Source organism: Eupeodes corollae, chromosome 3 (assembly GCF_945859685.1).
Source record: "Eupeodes corollae chromosome 3, idEupCoro1.1, whole genome shotgun sequence".
Classification (NCBI taxonomy): domain Eukaryota; kingdom Metazoa; phylum Arthropoda; class Insecta; order Diptera; family Syrphidae; genus Eupeodes; species Eupeodes corollae.
Genome location: NC_079149.1, coordinates 61,081,407 through 61,108,255, shown reverse-complemented (window position 1 = coordinate 61,108,255; position 26,849 = coordinate 61,081,407). Strand labels below are relative to the sequence as shown.

Genomic DNA, 26,849 nt, shown 5'->3' with positions numbered 1-26,849 from the left:
TTCCTATTTTGACATCTCAGTTGTTTTTGATCAGCTTTTATTTCACACGTAAAACACTGACTGACACCAGATACCCTCTCTGTCGCAGCCAATGTTTCCTATTAACAACTTAACACAATAGCAAAATTTTACAGGAGCACATGTTTTGCATTCCTACGAACATTAAAAAATGATTGCCTACTTTATTTACACGAAGTTATCCTGAAAAAATATGAGCTGAAAATTTATTTCCTGTGATTTACATAACATTGATATCTCGCTTAAGTCTCCGCTTTGTTTAATTTTAAAACTGGCTATCAAGCCAAATGAAATGGGAGAAGTGTAAGCGAAGCTATTGAACTTTCGACTTGGCTTCACTGACAAAAACACCAAATCGAAACATAGAACATTCTAGCCAATCAAATTCAGCCAACACAAAAACGTCGCACACTGGAAGATGACTGGAAAACGACGTGGTGAAATGAACAAAAACCATTAAAATAAAAAAGTTCACATCCCGTCTTCGTACTTCGTTGCTTCGTTCCGCTGAGATTATTTTGGCCGGTGAATTTTGTTAGAAGTTTCCTGCTCCTCAGCTTAAGTGCCACAAGAGCGTTTGGTAAAAGAAAATAACACAATTGATTTGTGTTTCAGCGGTTTAGTTTATTTTCAAAAAATATTACTCGAATTGTAATTTTAACACAAAATGTCCCTGAAATTAGCCGTCGTGGTGGCACTCCTTTGCGTTTTTGCATCGGTAAACGGCGCTGAAGAAGATGTTCTGGAACTTACTGATGACACCTTTGATTCAACATTGGCACAACACGAAACAACGTTGGTCATGTTCTATGCACCATGGTAAGTTTTTTTTCTAATAATTAAATTTTATACAAAGATTTTATTGGATAATCAAATGAAAATGAAAAGCATTTCCCTTAACACCGCATCGTTATACACACAAAAAGCCGAAATGTAATTCGGAATTAAGTGTAATCGCCAACGCCACGTATGACCATCGATAACCTTTCTACTAAATTATTTCCTGTGGAATTTTATCCAACAATTTTTTTTTTTCTTAACAACACCCAAAGGAATTCAATTAAAAATTTTGGAAGAAAAATCGATAGATGATGTTCTAGATAAAAAAAACATCAATTTTTTACATTCATTTTTTTCTTTATTGCCGGTTTTTTGAGTGAACATGGAAGTTGTTTTAACAAGATAAGATAAAGCGTTTTTGAATCCCAAGTAGATAATATAGAAAGTAGGTATAATGCCACATAAAGTTTTGCATTGTTATTGAAACGCAACAGTTTAATTTCCATAGCAGCACTATTCACTCATATTTGTTCTTTAGTGAAGAGTTTTATGACCATTAATGATTCATATTCATACTCGTTTGAACCATTAGTTGCCAAGTCAAAAACAATTTCGTTCTTTTTTTTTATCGTTTTCTTAATTTTTAGCTATGAAACGATACCTATGTTAAGAAATTAAAATTTTTCTTTGTTATTTCATTTATTAAATTAAATTTAAATAGTTTCAAAATGACGGTCCTGCTTTTATGCCACCCTTTAAACGTTGTGGCCATTGACCTATAGTGACGCGGTGCGTCTTTCTATTGATATTTTTGATACTACTTAGGTCAACTGTACCTTACACCCGAAGTTGCTTAAGCAGTATTATTTCCCGTACTGCTTTCATAAGCTTACAAATGTGGCAAAGCGTCTATACGTTTTGGGCTGTCTACTGCTCTTGAAATTATTTCGAACCGGTCCATTTTATCAGGAGCGAAATTGAAAGAAAATTGATATTTATTCATTGCTAACTAAACTAAAGGTTTAGAAAAATAAGATGAGACGGTTTATTCTGAAATAAATGTTTTGTTCAACAACTTCTTGAAACCTTATGAGATGACAGATCTTAGGATGCAGCTACGTATATTTACCATGTTATGTCAAACAAAATATTAGCAGTACTGCAATATTGTTGTAGTCTTAGACTCGAAACTTACTAAGCATATTGTTGTTAAAAAAAAACAATTACATTCCTTGGCATTTGGTATCGATATCCGTGATCCTTATGTTTTTAAGGTAATTTTTTTTCATTAATTTGCACAGCCAATTCTGGAATGTACACCTTATTATTCTGTACATCAAATAAGAAATAAAGCGTTTCGAAAAGGTTATGGTCGCAGTTTACTTCCTTGGGTTAGTGGTGGAAATATTCTGCCTCCTCTTTTTCAAAGGCTTACTTTTAGATCTTCCTTTATTGATAAAACATATAAAATATTAACAATTTTGTTTTGCTGAATCAATAACAGAAACAATATCATCACCACCGGTTTTTATTCGTTTCAACTTTAGTTTTGGTCGATCCACTACGAAAGACCATGAAATACCATTTTTAGCAGATCGAACGATTTTAATTTCTTATTAGTTCACCAAAGGATAATTTTAAGAATATATTATATTTAAATAGGTTTTTTAGTAGTTTTTAAGAATTATTTCATTAGCATTTTTTGCTAATAAAATATATTTATTTATTTTCAATGGTAAATATTTTTTAATGTTTCTTAATTTGTGACTTTTAGAAATAGAAAGTAATATTATCTGTCAAGATTTTATAGTCCATTTGATGAACACTTCAAAAAAAACAAAACCTACAGTCAATCAAACTCATATTCGTGCAGCAGCTAACAACTTCCTTTTTTTCGGATTTGTCAAGAACCACTCATGATCATATTTTAATTTATTTCTTATATTAAAGATTTGAATACCATCTATTGTCTACAAGAAAAACGCCATATTTCAACAAACAAAGTAACAATTTCATATTCCGTACATTTCAATAAGCGCAGTAAAAAAACATAAATATAAGCAAATTTTAACATTTTATAGCATAAAACTTGTTCTTATTAACATGCTTGAGTCGATTAGGCATGGACTGGACAAGTTTTTTCGTTGTTTCGTTAGATATTTTGTCCCATTCTTGCAGAATCTGTTCTTTAAGCTCTCTTGCTTTCCTTATTGTCAGTTTCCTCAGTTCCTGGTCCAAATTGTCCCATAAATTTTCGATAGGGTTAATATCCATTATCCAGTGGTTGGGGTGGAGCTTCCATGACCTTAGGACAATTATAAAGCAGCCACAATTAGGTATTATGTGCCTTATGTTTGGGATTATTGTCCTGGTAAAAAGAGAACTGGTTTTTCAGACCCAATTTACGTGCATTTTCACCCAAATTAAGTTTTAAAATCTCATATATTTCTTTATGGTCCATAATTCCTTCAATTACATGTAATTTTCGCAGAAAAACAACCCCAAACCATCACTGATCCGCCCCCATGCTTGACAGTTGCGACAGTATTTTCCGGAAGTAGGTCCGTATTGGGTTTCCGCCAAACCATTTGTCGTCCATCTGAGCCAGATATATTGAACTTTACTCATTACGTTTTTCCAATAGTCGAAATCCTTTGATTTTCCGAACGATACCTTTTTGAGATTGATTGGATAGTTGATCTTGATCTGCCAACAAGGTCGGATACTTTCAATGATTTACCATCATTAGGGTACTTTATTATCATTTTGCTCAACCGATGTTTCGCACTGTTTTCTCCCCATTTTTTTAATTTTTACTTTTTTTTTTATAAATTTAAGACACAATATCGATGATTTTGTTGTGAGTTCTTAGTAAAATATTTTTAGATGAAGAATAACGTTGGTAATGCATTACATACTTATTTTTTTATGAATTGCATACATGAAGTTAATGCTTAAGAAAAATTGGCAATTCAAATTTATTGAATGAAAATGCAATTTTGAATAAAAATTAAGTTTGTATTAAATAGAATAGAGTGTACGAATATGAATTTGATTGACTGTACAAACATTTCGATCAAAAGTGTTTTAATTATTTGAAAATCCTTATTTTAACTTTCATTATTTTTTTCATATATATTTTTATTTTTTATATTTTTCTTGACGAGTGGAGTGCAACATTTTAGTAATAATTTTCTAAAGATTCGTTTTGTTAGAAAGCTTATCCCTACTATCTTTAATTTTACTCTCAATGGAATGTGTCTCTTATAAGATTTATGTTAAATTATTGAGAATACTTTCCAAAAGCACTAATATTATTCCATTTATTTGGAGTCTCGTTATCCTGCTGAACATATTCTATAGTACGTCATCGTAAACTACTTTTCCAAAATATTTTAAAATAGGTCACCCAAGAGAAATAATCCTTTACTATTATAGTCAACTCCAAGTTTTGGATTTATGAGTTCGGGATAAACTGTGTCTGTATTTTTTCTTTTCATCCTTTAAATTCCAGGGGTGGAATCGGTTAAGGTGATTTTTGATTAATGACAATCTAAATGAACGAATTTCAACTATGAAAAGTGATAGTCAAATTGAAGCTATACCAACAAAAATGGCATTTTCCAACAAACATTTATGAATAGAGCTACTAGACGCTTTCAGAAACGACTAAAACATTTTCTCAGTTAGCTTTTCATAAAAAAAACATTATTGCAACACCAAAGAATGTTATTAAAACACAGCCAATTTTATACTTTTATTTAGATAGTTTTTAGTAACCACTTTAAAGTTTCACCATAGAAACAATAAATTTTGACAATTCTAATCTGAAATTGGTCAATCAAAAAATATGAATGTTAACAAAACAATATTATTCTTCGAGATAAATTGTAAATCTCTAAAAACCAAATGCACTCTATGAAATATATCCTTTGGGAACTCATGAAATTGATAATTAATTATAATTTGACCACACAATGAGCTTATTATTTAGTTTTTTAGGACGTGTTAGCTTTACTTAAATTAAAAAAAAAATAGTTTAAACTCAAAAGTAAGAAATGTTTCATTCTTTTAGCAATAATTGTAAGTCCTACCTACCTTCCCATGTGAAACTAACTTAAGAAGTTAAGTATTCAAAAAGTTTTTCTCTAAACATTCATACCAGATCCCAATCTGATTTCATTTAGCTTTCAATTTCCTGATTAAGGGTTTATCATCTAGGAGACAATTAAATTTTACTTCTAGGTAGCTTAGGCTCGAGTTTTGCTAGCTTACCCTAAGGCATTGCATCAAAAATCAATGGTACTCTCAAGGAAAAGAATTACACGCTGGAAGCCGAGTTGAGGGTAAATCAAAAGAGCAACCAGGAGTCAAGGAATTCTGATTGGCTAAATCTAACTACAAAAATAAATAAATAAATTGGGTGGCGCAACAGTCCGTTTGAGAACTAGGGCCTAGTGACTGACAACTCTAACCATTCCTGTGTGCGATTAATGTTGTCAGGGATGGAAGGGACCTACAGTTTTAAGGCGTATCCGAACGGCAAATTTGAGAAAGCACTTTTCATGACAAGAATTACTCTTGGAGAATTTGTCAATTCCTCACAAGAGGCAGTACCCGTGAAAAGAACTAGGTCGCATAGGCAGGGATCGAACCCAAGACCTCTCGCATGGCAGTCCATCGCACTAACCATCATGCCACGGGTACTACATCTAACTACAAAAGTAGTTGAAATTTACCCCCCCCCCCCCCACGTAGTGTACAAATTTCGGCTACATAGTTAGTGCACAGTGGTTTTGACGAGGACACAAGAATTCAAAATGAAATGAATTTTTCGGTAATTAAATACAAATATAAATCATTTGTATTATATCTTCTATTTGGTTTTACTGAATTTAGAAATACAAAAAATTATTTAACGTTCTGAAAACACAAATGTTTCTTATCTTATATATTTGTATTTGTAATTAATATGACAGTTCCGGATTGACTAGCTTTGTAGTGCAATTTTGCATTCACAAAACAAGCTTTGTGAATGCGCCCATAGCTAAGCTTACTATTTTTTGCCAATAAAAAGTATACACATAAATTGGTAGCTATATTAAAACAGGCACAAGTTACCCAGAAGAAGTCACATCAGACTTGATACCTTGATACATAATTGCCTTTGAAAATAAGTAAGAAAAAGATAAATAGGGTAGAAAAAAGGGTAGTGCAAATAAAAATTTGGAGTATGTTTCCAAGTTAAATTGCTTATCTATCTTATCTTTCTAACAAAAAAATACTGCTACTGAAATGCGACCGTCGGGACTTATGCAATATTGAACAAAGGATGAGAGATACAAATTAAGAGAGCAGATTAACACTTCTAAAAAATTTAGCATTAGCTTTTAAAAGCGTCAAAACTAGTCATTAACTGGACTTTAAAAAAAAATAGAAATCGTTGCAAAACTTTCTAACTCTTAACTTTATTTTTTTGTTTACAGGTGTGGCCACTGTAAAAGACTGAAACCCGAATATGCCAAAGCTGCTGAGCTTCTTCGTGGTGACGATCCACCAGTTGCTCTTGCTAAAGTCGATTGTACCGAAGGTGGAAAGGAATCTTGTAATAAGTTCTCGGTTAGTGGATATCCAACTCTGAAGATATTCCGCAATGGAGAAGTTTCTCAAGATTATAATGGTCCACGTGAAGCAGCTGGTATTGCTAAGTTCATGCGAGCACAAGTTGGCCCAGCATCAAAGGAAATCATTAGCGTTGAAGAATTCGACAAATTCTTAGCCGCAAAGGAAGCCGCGATATTTGGTTTCTTCGAAACAGATTCAAAGGTGAAGAACATTTTCACTAAATTTGCTGACAAAATGAGGGAGAAGTACCGCTTTGGACATTCCAGTGCAAAGACTGTTTTAGAAAAACAAGGCGAAACGTAATTATACTTTGATTTTCACTCTTATTATTTTGTTTTCTAAAAAAATTTAATTTTTCAACAGTGATGCCATCATTTTGTTCCGTGCACCACACTTGGCAAACAAATTTGAACCATCTTTTGTTAAATTCGATGGATCTTCTGAATTGGACCTGACAAACTTTATCAAAGCTAACTTGTAAGTTTGATAATTTATACACAATTAATAAGCAAAATTTGATAAACAAATATTTTTACAGCCACGGTTTGGTTGGCCACAAGACCCAAGATGTTGCCAGTGACTTCAAGAACCCCATTATCACTGCCTACTATTCTGTCGACTACGCCAAGAACCCCAAGGGAACCAACTACTGGAGGAATCGTGTTCTCAAGGTTGCCAAGGAGTTTGTTGGACAGCTTAACTTTGCCATTGCCGCTAAGGATGAATTCCAACACGAATTGAACGAGTACGGCTATGACTTTGTTGGAGATAAGCCAGTGCTTTTGGCTCGTGACGAAAAGGGCTTGAAATACACCATGAAGGATGAGTTCTCTGTTGAGAACTTGCAAACGTTTGCCCAGAAATTGATTGACGGAGAGTTGGAACCCTACATTAAGTCAGAGCCAATCCCAGAGAGCAATGATGCCCCAGTTAAGGTTGCCGTAGCAAAGAACTTTGACGAACTCGTAATCAATAACAACAAAGATACACTCATTGAGTTCTATGCACCATGGTGTGGCCACTGCAAGAAGCTCACTCCCATCTACGAAGAACTTGCCGACAAACTGCAAGGCGAAGAAGTCGCCATTGTAAAGATGGATGCCACCGCTAACGATGTCCCACCAACATTCAATGTCCGTGGTTTCCCAACTCTGTTCTGGCTGCCCAAAGACGCCAAAGACAAACCAGTTTCATACAATGAAGGCCGAGAAGTCAATGACTTCATTAAATACATTGCCAAGCACGCCACCACAGAACTGAAGGCCTACGATCGTAGCGGAAAGCCGAAAAAGACCGAGTTGTAAGAAGATTGGCGCTCGAAAAATAAAACATCCAATCAATTGTATTTTCAGTTAAGTTTCATAAACACTAAGTTCCACAAATCGAGTGAAATAGCATATGTTAATCATTGTTGGACACTGGTTTTTTATTAAACCGCTCATTTTAAAAACGTATAGTCAAGTCAGTTTTCATTTAGTTTCTTTTTTTGCTTTTAATTGTCGTTAAAAGTCGATGTTTGTGTTATCATTAAAAAAATTCCATCTATCGAAACAGACTTGAAATAACTTTTTTACATCTAATTTAATCTTATTTGTAAAATGTTAAATTATCTTAACACTTTTCCATTTTATCAGTTAGTTTTTTTTTCTGGATAATGAATAGTGATAAAACAGATATTTAGAATAAAAAACAATAAAATCTTTTATAATAAAACAAATTGGAAATTATGACTTTATTTTTATTTTCAATTTATTAAATTTTGTCAACGTTTATAAGAAAAGGTGCTTGGACCCATTGCTTAGAAGAGACCACCATTTCAAAGAAAAAAAGGTTAATGGGGTGGATAATGTGATTTAAAATATTATGAGAGAATATATACTTTCTTTTTTAGAGTGAAAGTTGGAAAAATGGCCAAAATATGGAGAAAGTTATCGACAAAACTACTATTACGTAGCCCAATTATACGTAGGCCAAAATATGGAGAAAGTTATCGACAAAACTACTATTACGTAGCCCAATGATCGCCATGTTTTTTTATTTGATCAGAGTAAAAAATAACAATAAAAAGGAATATGGAATAATTCTTTCAAAGAAAAATACGTTTTATTTTATTCTTTTAAAAGTAATCACATTCAACATTTAGAGTAGAGTCATACTGCCTTCTAGGACCTCGAGTAATGCTAAAACCTGTACTCGGCCCTTATGAAATACGAAACTCATGGCGTAGAGCGATTATGAGAAACGAAAATGGAATCAAGAAAATGTCACCAGCCAAAAATTTTTTAAACGCAACTAACTTCACACATTTACTTTCATTGAAAGCTACTATCAAGTCTTTGTTTAGCATTCGTTGTAGGCCTGAATATTAGAAATATCTTATTTTTATATTTTTCACCATTATATTTATTATTTAACTTACATTTTTTTTCCCTCATCAAAATGAAAACCAAACCAAAAAAAAAACCAAAACAGAATAATGTTTGACACTTGACAGTAACCAGCCAAAACAAAAGCTGAGCGAGTGCTTGAAGGCACTCATAAATAAAAATACGAGTATTGTTTTTTTACGATTTGTAATCGCAATTTTACAAATTAGCGCTTCTGCAATCGTTTTTCGTAATCGCAATTTCACAAATACTCCGATCGTTTTTAATAATAACCCCTCTGTTGCAACATACCTAAAACATAATTTTTAAATAGTTATTAACAAATCGGATAGGTACAGTAAGTTTTTGTAGTTTCTTTATCTATAATTTGTCAAAAAGAAAATGAAATGCGTTTATTTTTGAAAATGTAACCAAATGCTACATTTCATACACTCACCGAAATATTTATAAAGGCAGGCTGATTTTATTATTTTTAATATGAAAGGAGTTATTTTTCAGAAAACAAATTATACATGGTTTTGAGTACTTGGCAACCCTCAATTCCTATGTATATAAAAACATGTATATTTATTGTTTTAAAATGAAACAGCCGTTTTTACCGTTTTTCCTGCGAAATAAATATAAAGGCATTTATGATTTACACATCTAATTTGACCTTCAATGAGAGCGCAAGTGGGTTAAAGTTATTATTATGGTTTTAACAGTAATTTTTTATTTAATTTTTGTTTTTTTTTATTGAATTTAAAAAGCTTTTTGGTGGTTTCTAAACAATGCCGCGTGGAAAGTCGTTGACCGGCGAAGAAAAAGGAAAAATCAAGGTATACCATGAGATAGGCCTATCCAATCGCGAAATTTCACGACGTTTGGAAAGGTCGAGCTGCGTCATTGACAATTTCATCAACAAAGGTCCGCAATATGGGACAAAAAAACGACCAGGAAGGACGCCGCTCGTCACCAATCGTGCCAAAAGAGAAATGAAAAGACTCCTTATTAGAGATAACTTGTGTGCTAAGGAGTTAATGGCAAAAATGGACTTAGGAGTGGGAGTGCGACGAGTCCAACAAATAATAAAAAAAGATTTGAAGCTTTCATACGAAACCAAATGTGCTAAACCAGAGCTATTGCCACGACACAAACTAGCCCGGCTTCGATTTGCTGAAAAACACCGGTTCTGGAGAGAGGAGTGGAGAACAGTGATTTTTACAGACGAGAAGAAGTTTAACTTAGATGGTCCAGACGGCGGACACAAATATTGGCGCTCTAAAAACGACCCCAAAATAGTGCGCAAACGGCGAACTTTGGTGGAGGATCCCTTATGGTTTGGGGGGTATAGGGTACAATGGAACTACTCCCATTTGCTTCGTGAGCACGAGAATGGATTCTGTTTACTACATTCAACTCCTCGATGATGTTTTAATCAATTTTGGAGATGAAATAGCCACACCAGAGTTCATTTTTCAGCAAGACAACGCTGCAATCCACAGATCAAGAGCCACAAAAGAGTTCCTGTCGTCCCGAAATATCCCCACTTTTGATTGGCCAGCATTAAGTCCCGACTTAAACCCAATTGAGAACCTGTGGTCACTTTTATCATCAAAAGTTTTCCATCATGGCCGCCAGTTTAAGGATGTAAAGGAATTATAGCAATCAATCCAAGAGGAGTGGAAAAACATAGATAATTCTTATGTTCAAACCCTAATTAACTCAATGCCTAGACGAATGGAAGAAGTTATAGCCAAAAAAGGCAACCATACTTCGTATTAGAATTGTTAAACACGAAAAAAACAAGTGCCTTTATAATTATTTCGTAGCGAAATTTTAATTTTTAGTTAATTTGTTCCTCTAAACTAAAAAAAAAAAAATCAAAAGTGTTTATTTTGTTAGAATAAGTGTTTTTGTTACGTTTTTCATTAAAATTTTTTTAAAAAGTGTTATATTTTCTTTTTTTACTTCGAAAAATCATACTGCCTTTATAATTATTTCGGTGAGTGTAGTTATAATTGATTCTTTGAGATTTTTGTTAAAATATACTACATCTTTAACATAAGCAAAACGTTAGTCATATTGGTCTCTTTGAGGGGACTCAATTTGACGTTTCATGATTTTATCACGTTTCCGACATTTTACTGAACAAATGTCTGTATCAGTTCCCTATCTTTTTTTAATCATAAGTTAAGAGCAGGTAAATTATTGAAAAAGATACCGAAATCATCCTAGAAGATATCAATTTTCAGAGTAACAATTTTCGACAACAGGTTTTCAAAAATGTCAGGTTATTAAACATGTCTTTGTGTATGTTGCCGAAAAAAAAATTGGTATCACTTAAACTTATCTGTCATCATCGCTTTGCAAATTTCTAAATTTGAGAAAGGAACAAATTATTTGAGCAGATCCTTTTAATATTTTATTTGAATTTTGTGTCCAAAAATGAATATGCACGGAATGCCTCAACCTGGAATGGGTGGACAAATGATGCCCGCTGGAGTATCACCAGTAATGATGCAACAAGCTTCACCACAACAAGCTCAGCAAATGCAAGGCGTCATGGCTCCACAACAGATGCAGCAAGCAAATCCTCAACAGCAACAACAGCAGCAGCAGCAACAACAAGCCGAGAAAATTGACAATATATCGAAAGTCAAGAGCCTCTTCGGTCCTTTGAGGGAATCACTATCACTTACGTTCAAGCATGGAGCTGTATCACTACAACAGAACAATTTGGCGGATACACTTAAGAGAGACACCAGCAACCCAGCACGATTTGACAAACATCTTGAAGATTTCTACTCTTACTGTGATCAAATAGAATTGCATCTTAAAACAGCTATTCAGTGTGTTCAGCAACTATCTTCGGCTCAGCACTATCTCCCGGGAGCAGTAACTGCTGTCCGAGTTGATCCCTGCATGCCCCCAGACAATACCAATGGCCCTATGTCTTACCCTCAGTACTTAACAACGGTTCGTGGTCACGTTCAATCTGCCAAGGATATTCATGATACACTCATTAGCGCAGCCCAAAATATTTCGCCGAGTGACTGATAAAAGTAGACCGTCTAACTCTTACTAGATTTAGACACAATGTACATGTATTTTTTTTTTTTTTTTTGAGAGTTTATTAAAAAACTAATTATTCTCATTCATCTCGTTTCTTCTTTGGAGCTTCATTCTGAAAACTGGGTCTTCAACAAGGTGAGCTTTCTGTACAAACTGGTTGTTTCCACATCCTGCTATAGGGCATCTGATTCGGGGAGAGTTAATTTGATATAAATCAAGGACACCACGATTTATGTTTAACTCACCGCAGCCTCGGATTCACTTTAATAGACTCTAGAATTGTAGATTTATCATAGTAATGTCCACAAATAGAGTTTTTAACGGGATGTGTCATTCGGCGCTTGGTTAGAGGGTCTATATCCGATATCTCAATTTCCATTTCAAAGTCATCATCCTGTACTACACTGGTGCTGCCAGAAGCTACAACTTCCATGTTCATTGATAGAAGAGTTCCAATTTCTTCCATCACACGTTTGTATTCATCGGTGCTCTTAGGTTTGCACTTTGGTTGTTTGCTCAGTTCGTGGGAAAATGTCTGGGAAGCAGTTGGTTATTTAAAATTAGTTATCTACTAAATGAATCTTTATTATTTACTTTATCGTATTCTGCGATTGTTTCCTTGTCTTTAGATAATTCGAAAGCTTTGTCGGCTTTTTTAGCATCGTTTTTTATGCATATGAGTTGCTCTAACATTTTGCCAAATTTTTCTATATTTTTTTGTTCTTGAAATAAACCATCAAATTGAATCGTTTTGTTTTGAGCAAAAAGAAACTTTACATACCATCGCCACCATACTGCGCAACTAGTTCCGCTGTTTTTATTAAACTTTGAATAGCATCATCAACTTGTAAGTTAACTAGCTGAGCCATTATTGCAAGAGATTTTAATTTTATTCAAAATGCGAAATTAACATTAACACTTTATTAAAATGACTTGGAATTTATCGAAGTGCATTCACATTGCTTTCAAATTCAAATGTAAGTTAGTAGGTATTCAAGCTAGACTAAAGATTGACTCTGACGTTTGTAAATCTGCATCAAGTTCAAAAGGGCTTGGTTCAACTCGATCGGACTTCGCGGAGGGTTAAATCGAATTTATGATAGGTTGTTCAACATAGTACTGGGAACGCAATAAATATACAAAAAACAGTATGACGGAAACTGCCTTAAAGCATTATTAACATGACACGACCAACAAATGAACGAATATTCGTCGATTTTGACATTTCTTTCACATGAGAGTTTTAAATTGTCAAGGAACAAGGAGCCACAGCCGAACACCATTCACCACCGAAACCAAAACAAGAATGATTTTTTTATGTTAAGTACGCGCGATTATTATTATTTCGTTGCGAGTGTGGATAATGTAGAACTCGAATAAAGTTTGACAGTAAACTACAATTTTGTTCGCGACGAACAAATTTGTTTTACTAAATTTATTAATATATTGAAAAGTAAAAGTATACATCATAAATCAAATAGAAACTATATTGCTATCGTTTTGTTAAGAATTTGTGTGGAGATATGTCTTCAAACGTATATAAACTGACATTTTGTAATTCATTCGTCGTTCGTTGGTTGCGCTCATGAATACTGAATACAGCTTAAAAAAAAACTGTTTGAAATCAGCTGATTAGGTTAATCCATAAAATATGTTGTAAATTAATATATACGAGCTGAAGAAAGAGTTGTTTAAATTAATAGGTAAATGGATGCATTCTTATATATGTCTTACAAAAAATTTGTTGGGCATCGAAGCAATAAAAGTGCTATCAGAAAAAAGCTGTGATGTTACAAAAGACGTAGCACTAGTGTTACATTAAAATATTTCCAAACAACTTATTTTGATGTTCCGTGTCTTATTATGTATTTTATTATATCGTTTGAAAAATATATTAGAGGATAAAATTATGGTTAACGAAGCGTTGCCTGAAAAAGAGTAAAATGTGAGTTCTTGGGCAAACGGAAGTGAGCAAAATATAAAAATGAAAAACTAACGCAAATGGAAACAAATAAAAATATCGAAATTCAATTGTTTCAGATTGACGTTATTTAGAAAATTTCGAAATTTCTCAATAACAAGCTCATCGAACAAGGCTCATTTCGACTCAACCCATGTTTACAAAAATTCAAAATAAATTATGATTTCTGTCAACTTGACAATGACATTTCACACACGTTCCGTCACTGTCACAGGCTAGGCTAGCTCAACTTGTATTTGATGTAAAGTAATGTGGATTTGCTCTTTTATTTTTGCGTTTAAATTAAATTCATCACGGGTTTTTGAAATAACAGCGAAACCAGTTAAATGAATTAGTCCTATTTTTAATATGCTACTATTTTGTCCAACGTGTGGAAACATTTTAATGGTCGAAGAAGACACAAACGGCCTCCGATTTTCATGCAACACATGCCCCTATATTTGTAATATAAATAAAAAAATCTCAACGAGAACTTATCCACACTTAAAGGTTAGTCTTAGCCCATCAAGGTTCTTCAGTAGATAACAATCTTTATTTTTTTTCAGGAGGTGGACCATGTAATGGGAGGAGCTGCTGCTTGGGAAAACGTAGATTCAACAGACGCCGAGTGCCCGGCTTGCTATCACAAGCGCGCCTACTTCATGCAAATGCAGACACGTTCTGCCGACGAACCTATGACCACTTTCTACAGATGTTGTAATCAATTGTGTTCTCATACGTGGAGGGATTAAATCCTAGCAAAACTTATTCATGACTTTTATCAAACTTCTTCGTATAAACAAAATCTCAAAATCATTAAGGCAATTGCACAACATAGCTGGAAAAATGGTAGACAAAATTTACCAAACTAATATTCCAACTGCGTTGGATTCAGCTAAATATTATCTAGACAAAGGGGATGTGATAGCTCTTCCTACAGATACCGTGTATGGCCTTGCGTGTAGTGCCAACAACGAGAAAGCCATCCAAAAGTTGTACGCAATAAAAGGCCGAGACTTTCGTAAACCGGTAGCGATATGTGTAAGAGATATCGATTCCTTGCGAAACTGGGGAAAAGCAGAACACATAGATGACATGCTACTTGAGCAATTGCTTCCCGGACCCATAACTATAGTTATAGAACGCTCCGCAAATTTAAATAATAGATTCCTTAACCCTAGTACTTCAAAAATTGGAATAAGAATTCCCGACTTCGATTTCATAAAAAATCTATGCGAAAAGTTTGATCAGCCTTTGGCGCTTACCAGTGCAAATAAATCAGCCGAACAAAGCAGTTTGAACATTCACGAATTCGAATGTCTTTGGTCACAGTTGGGGGGAGTTTTTGATGGCGGGCAGCTTGGTGTGACCGAAGAGTGCCGTTCTGCTTCAACAGTGATCGATCTCTCTATTCCGGGAAGGTATAAAGTAGTGAGAGAAGGAGTAGCTCTTAAGAAAACCCTTAGTATTATGGATAACTTCAATATTAAGCCTTTGTTATGAAATAAATTCTAAATTTCTGTATATTTTTCCTAAAACAACTTTAAATTTTTATGAACACTAATGGGCTTGAAAATGTGAATATTGTTTTGTTGACGATGATAGAATCCGTGTTGGTTTTGGAAAATCTGCCTGCAGACTTTGCCATCGCGATGGTGGCCAGACAATATAAGTCGCTCTGGCTGTCATCAAGCCCAGTGAGACTGGCCCAAAAGTATTGCTATCCAATGAGTTGCCCATGTGATCACCTTCAATCCAACAGTGTCCGTCCGGTATCCGAACAACATCAGTCTTATATCCTAATGTGGAGATAACGTCTCCTTCTAAACCAACGATTCTCTTTATTATTTTTTGGTCCGGGTTCTTGGGCGACATGAGTGAGACGATGTCACCGCGTTCCACATCATAATTTCGTACAGCCCATCGGGATAAAAATACGTAGTCCGATTTACTGGTGTCAGGATTTAAGGTTGGCTGCATAGAAATCCCTGTTGATGAATTGTTAATTGAATTATTTTAGATTGCAAACAATTTAGGTACCCTCTACTTTGGCAACATAGCCGACGCAATCGAAAAATGTAATTCCTACTGGTATTCCGACTAGGACTGATTTAACAAACGCTGTTAAATTCATTTAATTTCGTTCAATTAAATTATATACAAAATATGTAGAGGACACGAACTTAAAAAAAAGAACAATTTTGACATGTTATCTAAGAGGTATGTTTGTTTACTTTTTGGGAGAATTTTAAGCGAATGTACTTTTGTACTCTGATTGGTGAAATTTTTGATTTAAAGCAGCATTCACATGAGCGCGACCAAGAACGACGAATGACTTATAAAATGTGAGGTTATATACGTTTGAAGACATATTTCCACACAAATTCTTAACAAAACGATTGTTATGCATGGGGTCTTGGGTTCAACCCCTGCCTGTGCCACCCTAATTTAAAAAAAAATAATTTTCGCGGGTACTGCCTCTTGCGAGGAAAAAGTGCTTTCTCAAATTAGCCGTTCGGATTCGGATCAAAATTGTAGGTCCCTTCCATTCCTGACAACAGTACTCGCACACAGGAATGGTTGAGAGTTGTAAGTCACTAGGCCCTGGTTCACGACGGCCTGTTGCGCCACCCAATTTAATATTTAATATAGCTTCTATTTGATTTATGATGCATACTTTTACTTTTCAACATCATATATTAATAAATTTAAGAAAAAATTTTAAAAAATTGAAGTTGATACGAACTGTCAAACTTTATTCGCGTTCCACATTATCCACACTCGCAACGAATAAAATAATCGCACGTACTTAACCTAAAAGAATCATTCTTGTTGTGGTTTCGGTGGTCAAAGTCAAACTTTATTCGCGACGAATTAAAAACTGTCATGTGAAAGAAATGTCAAAATCGACGAATATTCGTTCATTCGTTGGTTATATATAATGTATTTCCTCTATGCTAGGCTTTCTGCCCTCTTTGTGCACACAGTTTCTGTGTCTGAGATAGATGCGGCAATTTTGTTTCTATCTCACTTTCTTTTTATTTTTAAACATTGTTATCTCTTTCCTCTATTTCTATCCTACTTTTATCTTTAATAGTTTGTCGTCTTGTTGAGTGAACGTATTTCTAAAATAAATCAAGACATTGTTCTTTAATATCTTTCTGTTTGTTCATAAATAACAAAAATTAATTGAATTGTTTAGCTTGGCCAAATCTAAGTCGGCAATATGTTTATATAATATGTTTATATAATAATTCTAAGTGTCAAATGTAAATAAAAAAATAATACTCAATTAACTTTACTACTACTACTACTACTAATCGCCTTACGCCTTTCTCGACGATATTTTCGATTTACAAACGAACAGATCTGTTCATATTTCAAATCAAACGAGTCTTTTATTCAACACATCTACAATACAACCCATCAACAAGAACTCGAACTTGAATTAAACCCAGATTCAAACTGCTGTGTTTTTATATCACACGTCCATTCTTTGATTATAAATAAAAACAATAAGACAAAATTAGAAATAAAAATACAAAAATGACACTGGTAGATACCGGCCTAAGTGGGCGACTTAACCCAGACGATAATATACCTTTTCCTAAAATAGAGAAACCCCAGATACTTGGATGCTTCAGCATCAACACAAACCGCGACTATGAAAAATCAGCGGAAAACTTCCGTTACTTTCGTATGCCACACAAATTCCCTTTGGATCTTAACATTGGTTATGGATTGGCGAAATCCAAACAAGAGCTGATGCAAGATGAGCGACTTGACAATATTCTGCAATTCATAAACAGCCATAAGGATGAGCTTGTGTCGAAATCAGACCTGCCAAGCAGCAGGGGAGTTGGGGAATTTGACTTTATTTGCTTTCGCGGGCTTCTCCGTTTGCTGATGTGCACGCCATATGAATGGAAAGAAGATTGGTGTGTGCATGCTACCCGCTACAAGGGTAATATATACTTGAGTCAGAAGGAGACGGAGCAAAAAAGGCATGACCGGCTCAATCAAAATGAGAATCAGAAAAAATTCTGCGCATATGGTTTCAAATTTGAGCAATATTGCATGACGTATAACCCGTCTGAAGAACCCAACACAAGTGCTCCTGTAGATGAATGTGAAGAGTTCTGCTGTATGTACAAGACCAAGATTCAAGGTATGGAACTGCTGTTTGGGGCTGAAATAGATGGTGCGATAAGCAGCACTGTTTGCAAGAATATCGAAAACAAAGATGTACTGAACTCTTTGAAGCTGGTAGAACTCAAGTGCTCATTGAGACCGTCCAATGAAAGACAGCAGCAAAACTTTTACCGCTTCAAGTGTAGGAATTGGTGGTGCCAGAGTTTTCTGGTTGGAATTCAGGATCTCATGGTTGGCTATCGGAATGATAAGGGGTTTGTAGACGAAATAAAACATATGGAAGTACGTTCATTACCAAAGATGTCTTCCGTAAGTCAATTCATATGAGTATATGAAATAAAAATCTTTAAAAAAATATTTTGTTTCTAGAATTTTTGGACTCCTTCGCAATGTGCTGATTTCCTTGTGAGGTTCCTCCAAATGGTCAAAAATGTATTAAGAGATGTAAACTGCCCCCACACAGTTTACGAATTCAATTTCGATCCTCGATCTAAGGCAATTGGCTATCGGATCTACCGGGGAAGGTCTCTGCACACCATATTACCAGATTGGTATGTGATGATGTTGCAACAGCGATCCAACTTAGGGCTGACAAGAACTGTTTCCAATATGTAATTAGTTCAGTACATTGGTTGGCTTTTGAAATCAATTTTTTTATTTATTCTTTTTCAACAATAAATGACCTTTGGGCTTGAGCTTATTATCTATGATTCTCTTCTTTTCGGCCTCTTTGCTAGATTTCATATCTACAAAGCGCTGTTTTGCATAGTCCAGCTCTTTAAGGGCAGAAACCATTTTTCTGGCAATTTCCTGCTGGTGTTGTACTCGCTTCTTTTGGTTTGTCTATTAAGTTAAATTGGAATTAAAATGGGTTTAAATAAATGTGTGTGATATAACAAACCCCTAATGGTGTAGGTCGTCCATCAACGTAGGAATAATCGGGTAGGTTTGTTAGCGGCCCATATGAGTTTGGGTTGAGGGGCAAACCATTCTCTTCTCGCCAATGTTGATCTGACAATGCAGGAGTGGTTGACAAACTTCTGGAAATAACTAGATATATGGCATAGATGATTATTTATATGGAATAGGTTTTATGTTCTTATTTTACCGCCAGTATTGAGTATAACTTTAGAATAACCAATTATTTTCAACATTTTTCAATTATAAGACTATTCACCAATATCAGAGTTAACCTGAAAGCAAAAATTCAAAATTATGACATGAACAGAAATCAGCTGTTTAATTATGAAGTGCTGCCAATTCGAATTTCGAGCAGTGATGGTAAAATGGAAGGTTACATTTACACCCCGATTTAAGGCGGGTAATACACCACCGAGGAGAATAACATTGCATCTTCCATCCAAAGGACAGTCTTGCCGAAGACATAAATCAACCGAAGTTACTCAACAGCACCAATGGGCAACTTCCTGAATTCTACATTTGTTTTTATTTCACTTATTCAAACTGATTCAGAATCCTATGAAGTAAGTTTTTGACACTTCAACTCAAGAACAAATGTCAAAATACCAGTTAATTCCCTCTGCAGCTTACTAAACAAAAATTTTGAATGATTGCTATAAACGACCTGGCAAAAAATGTCTAATGATTGATTTTAGTGATAAAATCCAATGTTAGCTATAACTGGCCCAAACAATTTCGTTCTAAAAAAAAAATGATATCCGTTAAACATTCAGACAATACAAAATAATATACAAAAACAAAAATATCCATTGCATTTTTTTAAATTCAAAGGTTTATGAAATGAAATTTTTAATATGGTATCAGAGGGAGACTTCATAATTAAGTTAAGTTATAAGAATGAAGGTAGTGCCCGTGGCATGATGGTTAGTGCGTTGGACTATCATGCAAGGGGCTTGGGTTCAATCCCTGCCTGTGCCACCTTAATTTAAAAAATTAATTTTCGCGGGTACTGCCTCTTGCGAGGAATTGACAATTTCTTCAAGATTAATTCTTGTCATGAAAAAGTGCTTTCTCAAATTAGCCGTTCGGATTCGGCCTTAAATTGTAGGTCCCTTCCATTCCATTCCTGACAACAGTACTCGCACACAGGAATGGTTGAGAGTTGTAAGTCACTAGGCCCTGGTTCACAACGGACTGTTGCGCCACCCCATTTGATTTGATATAAGAATGAAGGGCTCAGCTTTCCAATAGCTCAGCACGAATTTCGTACCGCGTTTTTTGTAATTGGTAGACATTTTAGCCCTGGGAAACATTTATTTCCCTTTTAAATTAATTTTCAAAGTTCACTTTTTCACATACAACACACGCAAAAATGGTTGATTTTGACATTTCTTCCTGTTTTTTTTTTCAGTATTGCCATATTTGATTTTTTGCTTGGGTTTTCTACTTTGTATATACCCAAACTCGCACCCACCCCGAGTCTTATAGTGATCCCAAGCAGGGTGGGTTACATATCTAGCTGTTAGTACGCAGCGCAGTGCTATCAATTAAAAAAGAAACTTGTTTTAGGCTCAAAAAACGAAATACAGAAAAAGTAGGGTTAAGTCCGAAAAAGACATTTTTTTTATGACTTAAAGGTGCTTCCTGGCCTTAATATTTAAAACATGTTCTATAGGGACCCCTAAGAACTGTAAAATCAGAAGGAAATTTGTGCTGCGGTAATAGAAAGTTTCCCCGATTCTATTTGATGTTTTGTGAAAAAGCGTTTCTTGTTAATTGGAAAAGAAATATGTAAGTGTTATATCTTTACAACATAAAATACAAATCGCATTGGACTTTTAGCTTACCTGAGGAGTATAACAAACTAGAGACGATAGTAAAAGTGATAATATAATTAAAATTTGTTCATTAAATAAAATTTGTTTATTTAATATGCACATAGTTCACATCAAATTGGCGAGAAGAATGGGTTTATTCTTGGAATTTTGAAGAAAAGTAATTTAAATGAAACAAATTGTTTTAGTAAAGTGGTGTGACGTTATAATGAGTGTATTTTAAATACTGAAACCGTATTAAAAAACAACCCAAAAAACTTTTGGAGCTGTGTTAAAAGTAAGAGAAATACTGACAGATATCCAAACAGCATGTCTTTCAACAACAAACTTAACTCAGGCGTTTGACATGACGCTGAAAAAATTTCAAATTTTTTTCAAAGATGCTTTCGAAGTAGCGAACTCCTGTCAAACGCCTGAGTCATTGGCCTTCTTACAAAACTTCCCTCATTTAATTGTAAGCCTATAATTTGTGTAAGTCAACATGGTTTTGTTTAAAATAAGTCAGTTACAGTTACTAACCTCTATCATTTCAGTTCTTTTTGTTTGGATTCGTTTGAAAAACGGAATCAAGTTGACGGTGTCTTCATAGACTTTAGTAAGGCCTTTGATAAATTGAGGTATAACACATTAACTTCCAAACTTAAATCAAAAGGCTTTAACGATGAATTTGTTAGTTGGGTTTCGTCGTACTTATATAATAGATCATACTGTGTAGTTTTTGGAAATGAGCGGTCATCATATTTTTATACCAACTCTGGCGTAGCACAAGGTAGCCACTTAGGACCTTTACTGTTTATTTTGTACGTTAACGACTTACCTTTTATTATAAAGCGCTCATCTGTTTTACTCATTTGACGACTATTTACTTCTATAAGATTAAATAGTTTTCCCGAATGGTGTTTTAAAAATAACCTTTTACTAAACATAGATAAATGTGTTTTACACACAAACAAAATGTTTTGACTTTCAATTATCAATAAGACTCTTATTTGATTAAACTCTCTACTTTCTCTGACCTAGGTATAATTCTTGACTCAAAATTAACTTTTACAAATCATTATGACTACATTATTAAAAAAGCAAATAAGACACTCGGATTTATAAAACGGTTTTCACATGATTTTCGCGACCTTAATATTCTTAAACTTCCTTATATATCATTTGTAAGACCAATATTGGAATATGGCTGCATAATATGGGCTCCATTTTATTCATATAAACAGAAAAGTAGGAGTACAAAGATGATTCATGCGTTTCTGCCTCCGTTTCTTCCCATGGTCCAATACGCTCGAACTTCCACCGTACAATCATAGGCTCACGCTCATAAATCTTCCATCGCTTTCTAAACAGAGAGAGTACATTCAGCTGTGCTTTATTATAAAATATTTCAATGGGTCAGTCGTATCACCATCAATTTTGGAACAATTAAACTTTATTTATAGCCGTTCAATTAGTAGAGGACAAATTCCCTTACGTCCTCTATCAAGCAGATCGAACTATGGTAAAAACAGTCCCCTCAACCAAATGATTTCAGTTTACAACAAGTATTACTTTTTGGTATATTACGTAAGCGATTATTTTAAAACTTTTAAGTAAAGTTTTTCAATACTTCAGTTAAGCTTTTTTTTGCAAATTGCTTAAAGCATTGTAAATCTATCAATCTAAGAATAAATGTAATATTAGTCTTAAGTTCTAACGTTAGTTTGTTTAACGAACGCAATAAATAAATAGTTTACTCTCAATTTTAAATTGAGATTAATCTAAAAAAATCAATAAAAAAACAGCATTTTATTCATTTATTATAAAAAAAAATGTTTTTGTTAGTACTCTTTTAATGCAAACAACTTATTACTAGTTTTAGCAAAGAAAGAGCGCACGAGACAACTTGTCTTTAAACATTCGTTTGGAATTCCTGAATATTGCAGTTACAGTGAAAGAAATAGTTTGTAAAGCATTCTCTGTACTTGTCAGTAAACCGAAGTTATTCTGGATAGAATACTAATTAGCATAATTTTGCAGTAGCAATTTCTTCTTTTAAGGTCTCATTTATTTATATTCAGGTCAACAAAAACGCTTTGAGTTAAAAATGTGTCACTTCTATTAAATTCTTTCAAGTTTCTTATGATTTTACAAAAGTGATTTTAAAAAGATAAGAACTAAATAAAATTTGTTATTTATTTTTCGGGGAAGAAACGTACATTTCTTAAGGATCTTCTGGTATCACAGTTATTTTCATTTTTTCAAATCCTCTGAACACTATCATCTCAAGACCTTTTGTGTTTTCTGCTAAAGCCTTGTAGATGTCACTAGAATTCTTTACTTCTTTGCCATTAATGTGAGTAACAATATCACCCGGACACAAACCGGCACTGTAAAAATATAAAATTATTAAAATAAATTATTCTTAGCTGAAATCATTTGTTTTTAGTACGTGTGAGCAGGGGAATTTATGACCACTTTCCACACAAGTACACCATGTTGCAGATCACTGGGAACAGTTCGACTACGAGTCTTGAGTTCATACATCAAATCATCCGTCAGTGTTAACATTGTTATTCCCATGTAACGTCGAATAGGATATCCTTGGTCACCCGTCTTATTTTTACGGTCTGCGTTTCGAATAAGGAATTGTTTTACATAGTCAATTGGAATCGCAAAGCTTATTCCAGATGTAACTTTCATACTGTTTACACCTATAGCCTCTCCATCAAGATTTACAAGTGGTCCTCCCGAATTGCCGAACGTAATTGCAGCGTCTGTTTGAATGTAATTGATATTCGAACCTTGCAACCCCAATTCTTGGGATGCCCTTTGTGTGTTGCTGATCACACCAGCTGTCACTGTATTGCTAAGGGATAATGGGCTTCCCAATGCCACAACCCATTCCCCGGTTCGCAGTGAAGATGATTGTCCTAATTTCATTACTGGTAACTTCTTACATTGAATACGAACAGTGGCTAAATCAGAGGATTGGTCGACATTTTCAACTACACCAGGGAATGTGCGCCCGTCGGCGAGCCGCACTTGAACGGTGGTATGTGGTTTGTTGATCACAACGTGGGCATTTGTTAAAATCAGTCCATCTGATTCAATTATAAACCCAGACCCATTTGAAGCCGTAACTGGTTGTCTAGTATAGTAATCTATGCAATTTTTATCTTTAATTTCTATGTAGACTACAGAGTTGGCACACTCATCTACGACGTCGGCAATAAAATTATATTTGATTCGATGACCATTTATTGAAGGCAGTGTCTTTGCTTGTATGGTGGGTAGAATTTTGAGAGGTATATTATTTTGTTTATAGACTTGGTAACCGAAAACCGCGGCAAGGATTCCTATACTCGGTATTAAATAGTGGAAATTATAGTTCCTTGCATTCGATAAAACAAGTTGCTGGAGACGATCCCTTTTCATATTTTGGCCGCTATACATTTTGTGCAGTTTTGAGTTTGCATTGTAGTTGTAATTTACTAGTCGATGAGTTAAAAGTTTTCTTGAAAAACTAAAACCGAAAGCTAGACGATCCAAGTTGTTAAAATTCATTTCGCATCGTTTTATTGGAATTGTGAATAAATATTGACGTATATAAGAAGTCCTTAAAAAAAAACTAAAAAATAAAATATGATGTGTGATGACAACTAATGTTGGTTAAATATCGATAGTTATAAAAAACTATCGACTCGAGTATCGATAGTTTTAATGTTCTTAGGCCAGGGATGTCGTCTTTGTATATGAATATGAATCAATAGCATTATGGAAACATGGACAGGTTTTATGTTACTTTCACCTTAGATTCAATGTGGCGCTTGAAGTTAAATATACAAAGTTAAATCAAAAAATTGCAAAATGCTATAGCTTATATCACCGCAGCCATTTGGTACTGCCCCAGTAAAAATCCAGGCAGACAGTACTAAAGGTTTTATATACAAATATGTCTTATGGAATGTCATATCTCGCCATTTTAAATTAAATGAGTGTAAAATTCAACAACACAATTATATAACCCATTATTTTGTAAGACCTAGTAAATAATTATTACTTTTAGTTAATTAATTTTATTATATATATTATATTATTTATGTACTTTAAACATAATTATTTTGCTCAGAGATCATAAAACTTGTACCTTTTTCCATTCAAATCAAGTGTTTTTCGATATTTTGTTGGTTATTTTTGTGTGCATATTGACGTAACTTTAAATTTGTCTTCTTATTTCCATTCTATAATTCCCAGGATTATCATACATTATCACTTGTCAATTGGTCGGATATTTATTTCGCATTTAATCAAAGTTAAAATTAAACGTTTTGTGTGATTTGAGGTTAAGTCCAACTTGGTTTTTGCTTTTCAATAACTAATTACCAGACCTGAAACAAAAATATAACATTGTCTCTCATAGGTGAAATGAAATTGCGATTTTCGGTTTCTAAGATCTGCAGCAATATCTCCACCTGATAAATGACGAATTTAATTTAAGCTATTTATAAAACAACCAAACTTAATTGGAGATTTGATAGGCATTTAGGTAAAGCCGATAGCATCTATCAATCAAAGGAAAATAACGAATGTCGTGGCTTTTGATTGGATTTAGTTCTATTAAATGTCAGTTGTCTACTTTATTGGGCACTTTATCCTCCCAATAATTTACTTGACAAATAAACTTCTAGTTAGACCCAGCTACTATAAAACGCTATTGTGAATTTTACCTCTAGATTGAAATCGGCTAAGGTGATTGTTGATAAATGACAGTCAAAATAATCAAATTTGATCTTAGTAGTAAGAATGTTATTAACACAGCCAATTTTAAACTTTTATTTAGATATTTATTAGGAATTATTTAAACATTTCACCATAGCAACTATAAATTGTAACAATTCTTATTTGAAATTGTTCTATCGAATTGAATTGAGTTGAATAATCTTAAGTGCCTTGCACATGAGAGCGAACAACGAATGAACTAACAAACGTGATTGTACACATTTTAAAAAGTCAATTTCAAACAAAAACACATTTAAATTATAAGAAACCAATTAAAACAAGACAATTTTATAAAAACAATTTGGTAGTATCGAATGCCGTTTGGTTGCTACGAACTGTCAAAACTCTATTCGCGTTCCACATACCATCCACACTGCAACGAATAAATTGTTCGCGCTAAACTTTTTATATTTATACCACTTTTGTTTTTTTTTGTTGAAAAGGGTTATTATAAATTGGCAATTCGTCGCTGTCTGCGAATAGAAATAAAGCTCATGTGAGCTGGGCAAAGGAGTTCAATGATCCCTATGTTACCCTTTCTTTGTATAATTGCCATGTTCGTCCTCATCTTGAATATGCATCGCAGGTATGGACTCCCTATTACGAAATTCATAGAAAACTTATTGAATCAATTCAACATAATTTCATTCGCTTTGCTCTAAAAGGTCTTCCTTGGGAAGATCCCTATGATCTGCCTCCCTATGAACATCGTATTCTACTTCTTCAAATGCAATCTCTCCATCAAAGGCGTGTTAATAATGACTTAGTATTTTTTCATCAACTCATTAATGGTGAAATTGATGCACCTTATTTGCTATCTTGTGTACATTTGAATTACCGGGGCGGAACTCATCACTTGCGCACGTTTGATTTTATACATATTGACTTCCATAGAACTAACTATGGCAAGAATGAAGCTTTAAGTCGAATGAGCATTTTATATAACTTAAACAGTTCATCGATAGATTTAAATTTAAATAAGGTGGGATTAAAATCATTGTTTAGAACCAGTGCTCCACTATCGTAATTTATTGTCCTGTAATAGTTAAATGCTAATTTTGGTTTGTATTTTGTGCGTGTGTTAGGCTATATTTGTATTATTTTTTACTAACAACTAACACATGCACTTATGATGAGCCTCTGATCGTAGTTTGACGCTTGCTATAAGCTTACTACTTTCTTAAATTCTGAAGTGTAAAAAGAAAAGTCAAAGTATGGGAACATCCACAGTTCGCAGTTCGTAGCTCATGTGCAAGATGCTTTACACAGAAGGAAAACTAGGTCAATTTGACTATCAAAAACTAGTCAATTTGACTATCAAAAATTTTGTTGTACACATTCTCCTTCATTTTTTAA

At 34.0% G+C, this 26,849-nt stretch overlaps 9 protein-coding genes across 9 annotated transcripts; 5 read left to right on the top strand and 4 right to left on the bottom strand.

Annotated features, from left to right (window-relative positions):
- The first annotated feature begins 487 nt into the window (after window positions 1-487).
- LOC129949912 (protein disulfide-isomerase A3) lies at window positions 488-8,150 on the top strand. Its single transcript, XM_056061634.1, has 4 exons — window positions 488-837; window positions 6,285-6,722; window positions 6,787-6,900; window positions 6,962-8,150. The coding sequence occupies exons 1-4, from the start codon at window positions 686-688 to the stop codon at window positions 7,725-7,727; spliced, it is 1,470 nt and encodes a 489-aa protein (XP_055917609.1). The 5' UTR covers window positions 488-685; the 3' UTR covers window positions 7,728-8,150.
- Window positions 8,151-11,131: 2,981 nt separating this feature from the next.
- Window positions 11,132-11,946, top strand: LOC129949746 (mediator of RNA polymerase II transcription subunit 29). Its single transcript, XM_056061381.1, has one exon. The coding sequence runs from the start codon at window positions 11,238-11,240 to the stop codon at window positions 11,847-11,849; it is 612 nt and encodes a 203-aa protein (XP_055917356.1). The 5' UTR covers window positions 11,132-11,237; the 3' UTR covers window positions 11,850-11,946.
- Window positions 11,904-13,105, bottom strand: LOC129949745 (E3 SUMO-protein ligase NSE2-like). The gene is made up of 4 exons (XM_056061380.1): window positions 12,646-13,105; window positions 12,459-12,586; window positions 12,110-12,399; window positions 11,904-12,048 (listed from the first exon to the last, which is right to left on the bottom strand). Exons 1-4 carry the CDS (start codon window positions 12,731-12,733, stop codon window positions 11,934-11,936), a joined length of 621 nt encoding a protein of 206 aa, XP_055917355.1. The 5' UTR covers window positions 12,734-13,105; the 3' UTR covers window positions 11,904-11,933.
- A 942-nt stretch (window positions 13,106-14,047) lies between these two features.
- Window positions 14,048-14,592, top strand: LOC129951785 (DNA-directed RNA polymerase III subunit RPC10). Its single transcript, XM_056064102.1, has 2 exons — window positions 14,048-14,334; window positions 14,391-14,592. The coding sequence occupies exons 1-2, from the start codon at window positions 14,194-14,196 to the stop codon at window positions 14,574-14,576; spliced, it is 327 nt and encodes a 108-aa protein (XP_055920077.1). The 5' UTR covers window positions 14,048-14,193; the 3' UTR covers window positions 14,577-14,592.
- A 3-nt stretch (window positions 14,593-14,595) lies between these two features.
- Window positions 14,596-15,365, top strand: LOC129951783 (threonylcarbamoyl-AMP synthase). Its single transcript, XM_056064100.1, has one exon. It carries the CDS (start codon window positions 14,596-14,598, stop codon window positions 15,325-15,327), a length of 732 nt encoding a protein of 243 aa, XP_055920075.1. The 3' UTR covers window positions 15,328-15,365.
- Window positions 15,330-16,041, bottom strand: LOC129951784 (mitochondrial inner membrane protease subunit 2). The gene is made up of 2 exons (XM_056064101.1): window positions 15,865-16,041; window positions 15,330-15,812 (listed from the first exon to the last, which is right to left on the bottom strand). The coding sequence occupies exons 1-2, from the start codon at window positions 15,956-15,958 to the stop codon at window positions 15,385-15,387; spliced, it is 522 nt and encodes a 173-aa protein (XP_055920076.1). The 5' UTR covers window positions 15,959-16,041; the 3' UTR covers window positions 15,330-15,384.
- A 1,210-nt stretch (window positions 16,042-17,251) lies between these two features.
- On the top strand, window positions 17,252-18,684 carry LOC129949574 (decapping nuclease DXO homolog). The gene is made up of 2 exons (XM_056061123.1): window positions 17,252-18,285; window positions 18,346-18,684. The coding sequence occupies exons 1-2, from the start codon at window positions 17,371-17,373 to the stop codon at window positions 18,589-18,591; spliced, it is 1,161 nt and encodes a 386-aa protein (XP_055917098.1). The 5' UTR covers window positions 17,252-17,370; the 3' UTR covers window positions 18,592-18,684.
- Window positions 18,609-19,217, bottom strand: LOC129949575 (39S ribosomal protein L52, mitochondrial). Its single transcript, XM_056061124.1, has 3 exons — window positions 19,085-19,217; window positions 18,878-19,026; window positions 18,609-18,819 (listed from the first exon to the last, which is right to left on the bottom strand). Exons 1-3 carry the CDS (start codon window positions 19,128-19,130, stop codon window positions 18,631-18,633), a joined length of 384 nt encoding a protein of 127 aa, XP_055917099.1. The 5' UTR covers window positions 19,131-19,217; the 3' UTR covers window positions 18,609-18,630.
- Window positions 19,218-22,812: 3,595 nt separating this feature from the next.
- LOC129951948 (serine protease HTRA2, mitochondrial) lies at window positions 22,813-24,375 on the bottom strand. The gene is made up of 2 exons (XM_056064318.1): window positions 23,164-24,375; window positions 22,813-23,101 (listed from the first exon to the last, which is right to left on the bottom strand). Exons 1-2 carry the CDS (start codon window positions 24,276-24,278, stop codon window positions 22,936-22,938), a joined length of 1,281 nt encoding a protein of 426 aa, XP_055920293.1. The 5' UTR covers window positions 24,279-24,375; the 3' UTR covers window positions 22,813-22,935.
- Window positions 24,376-26,849: the final 2,474 nt, after the last annotated feature.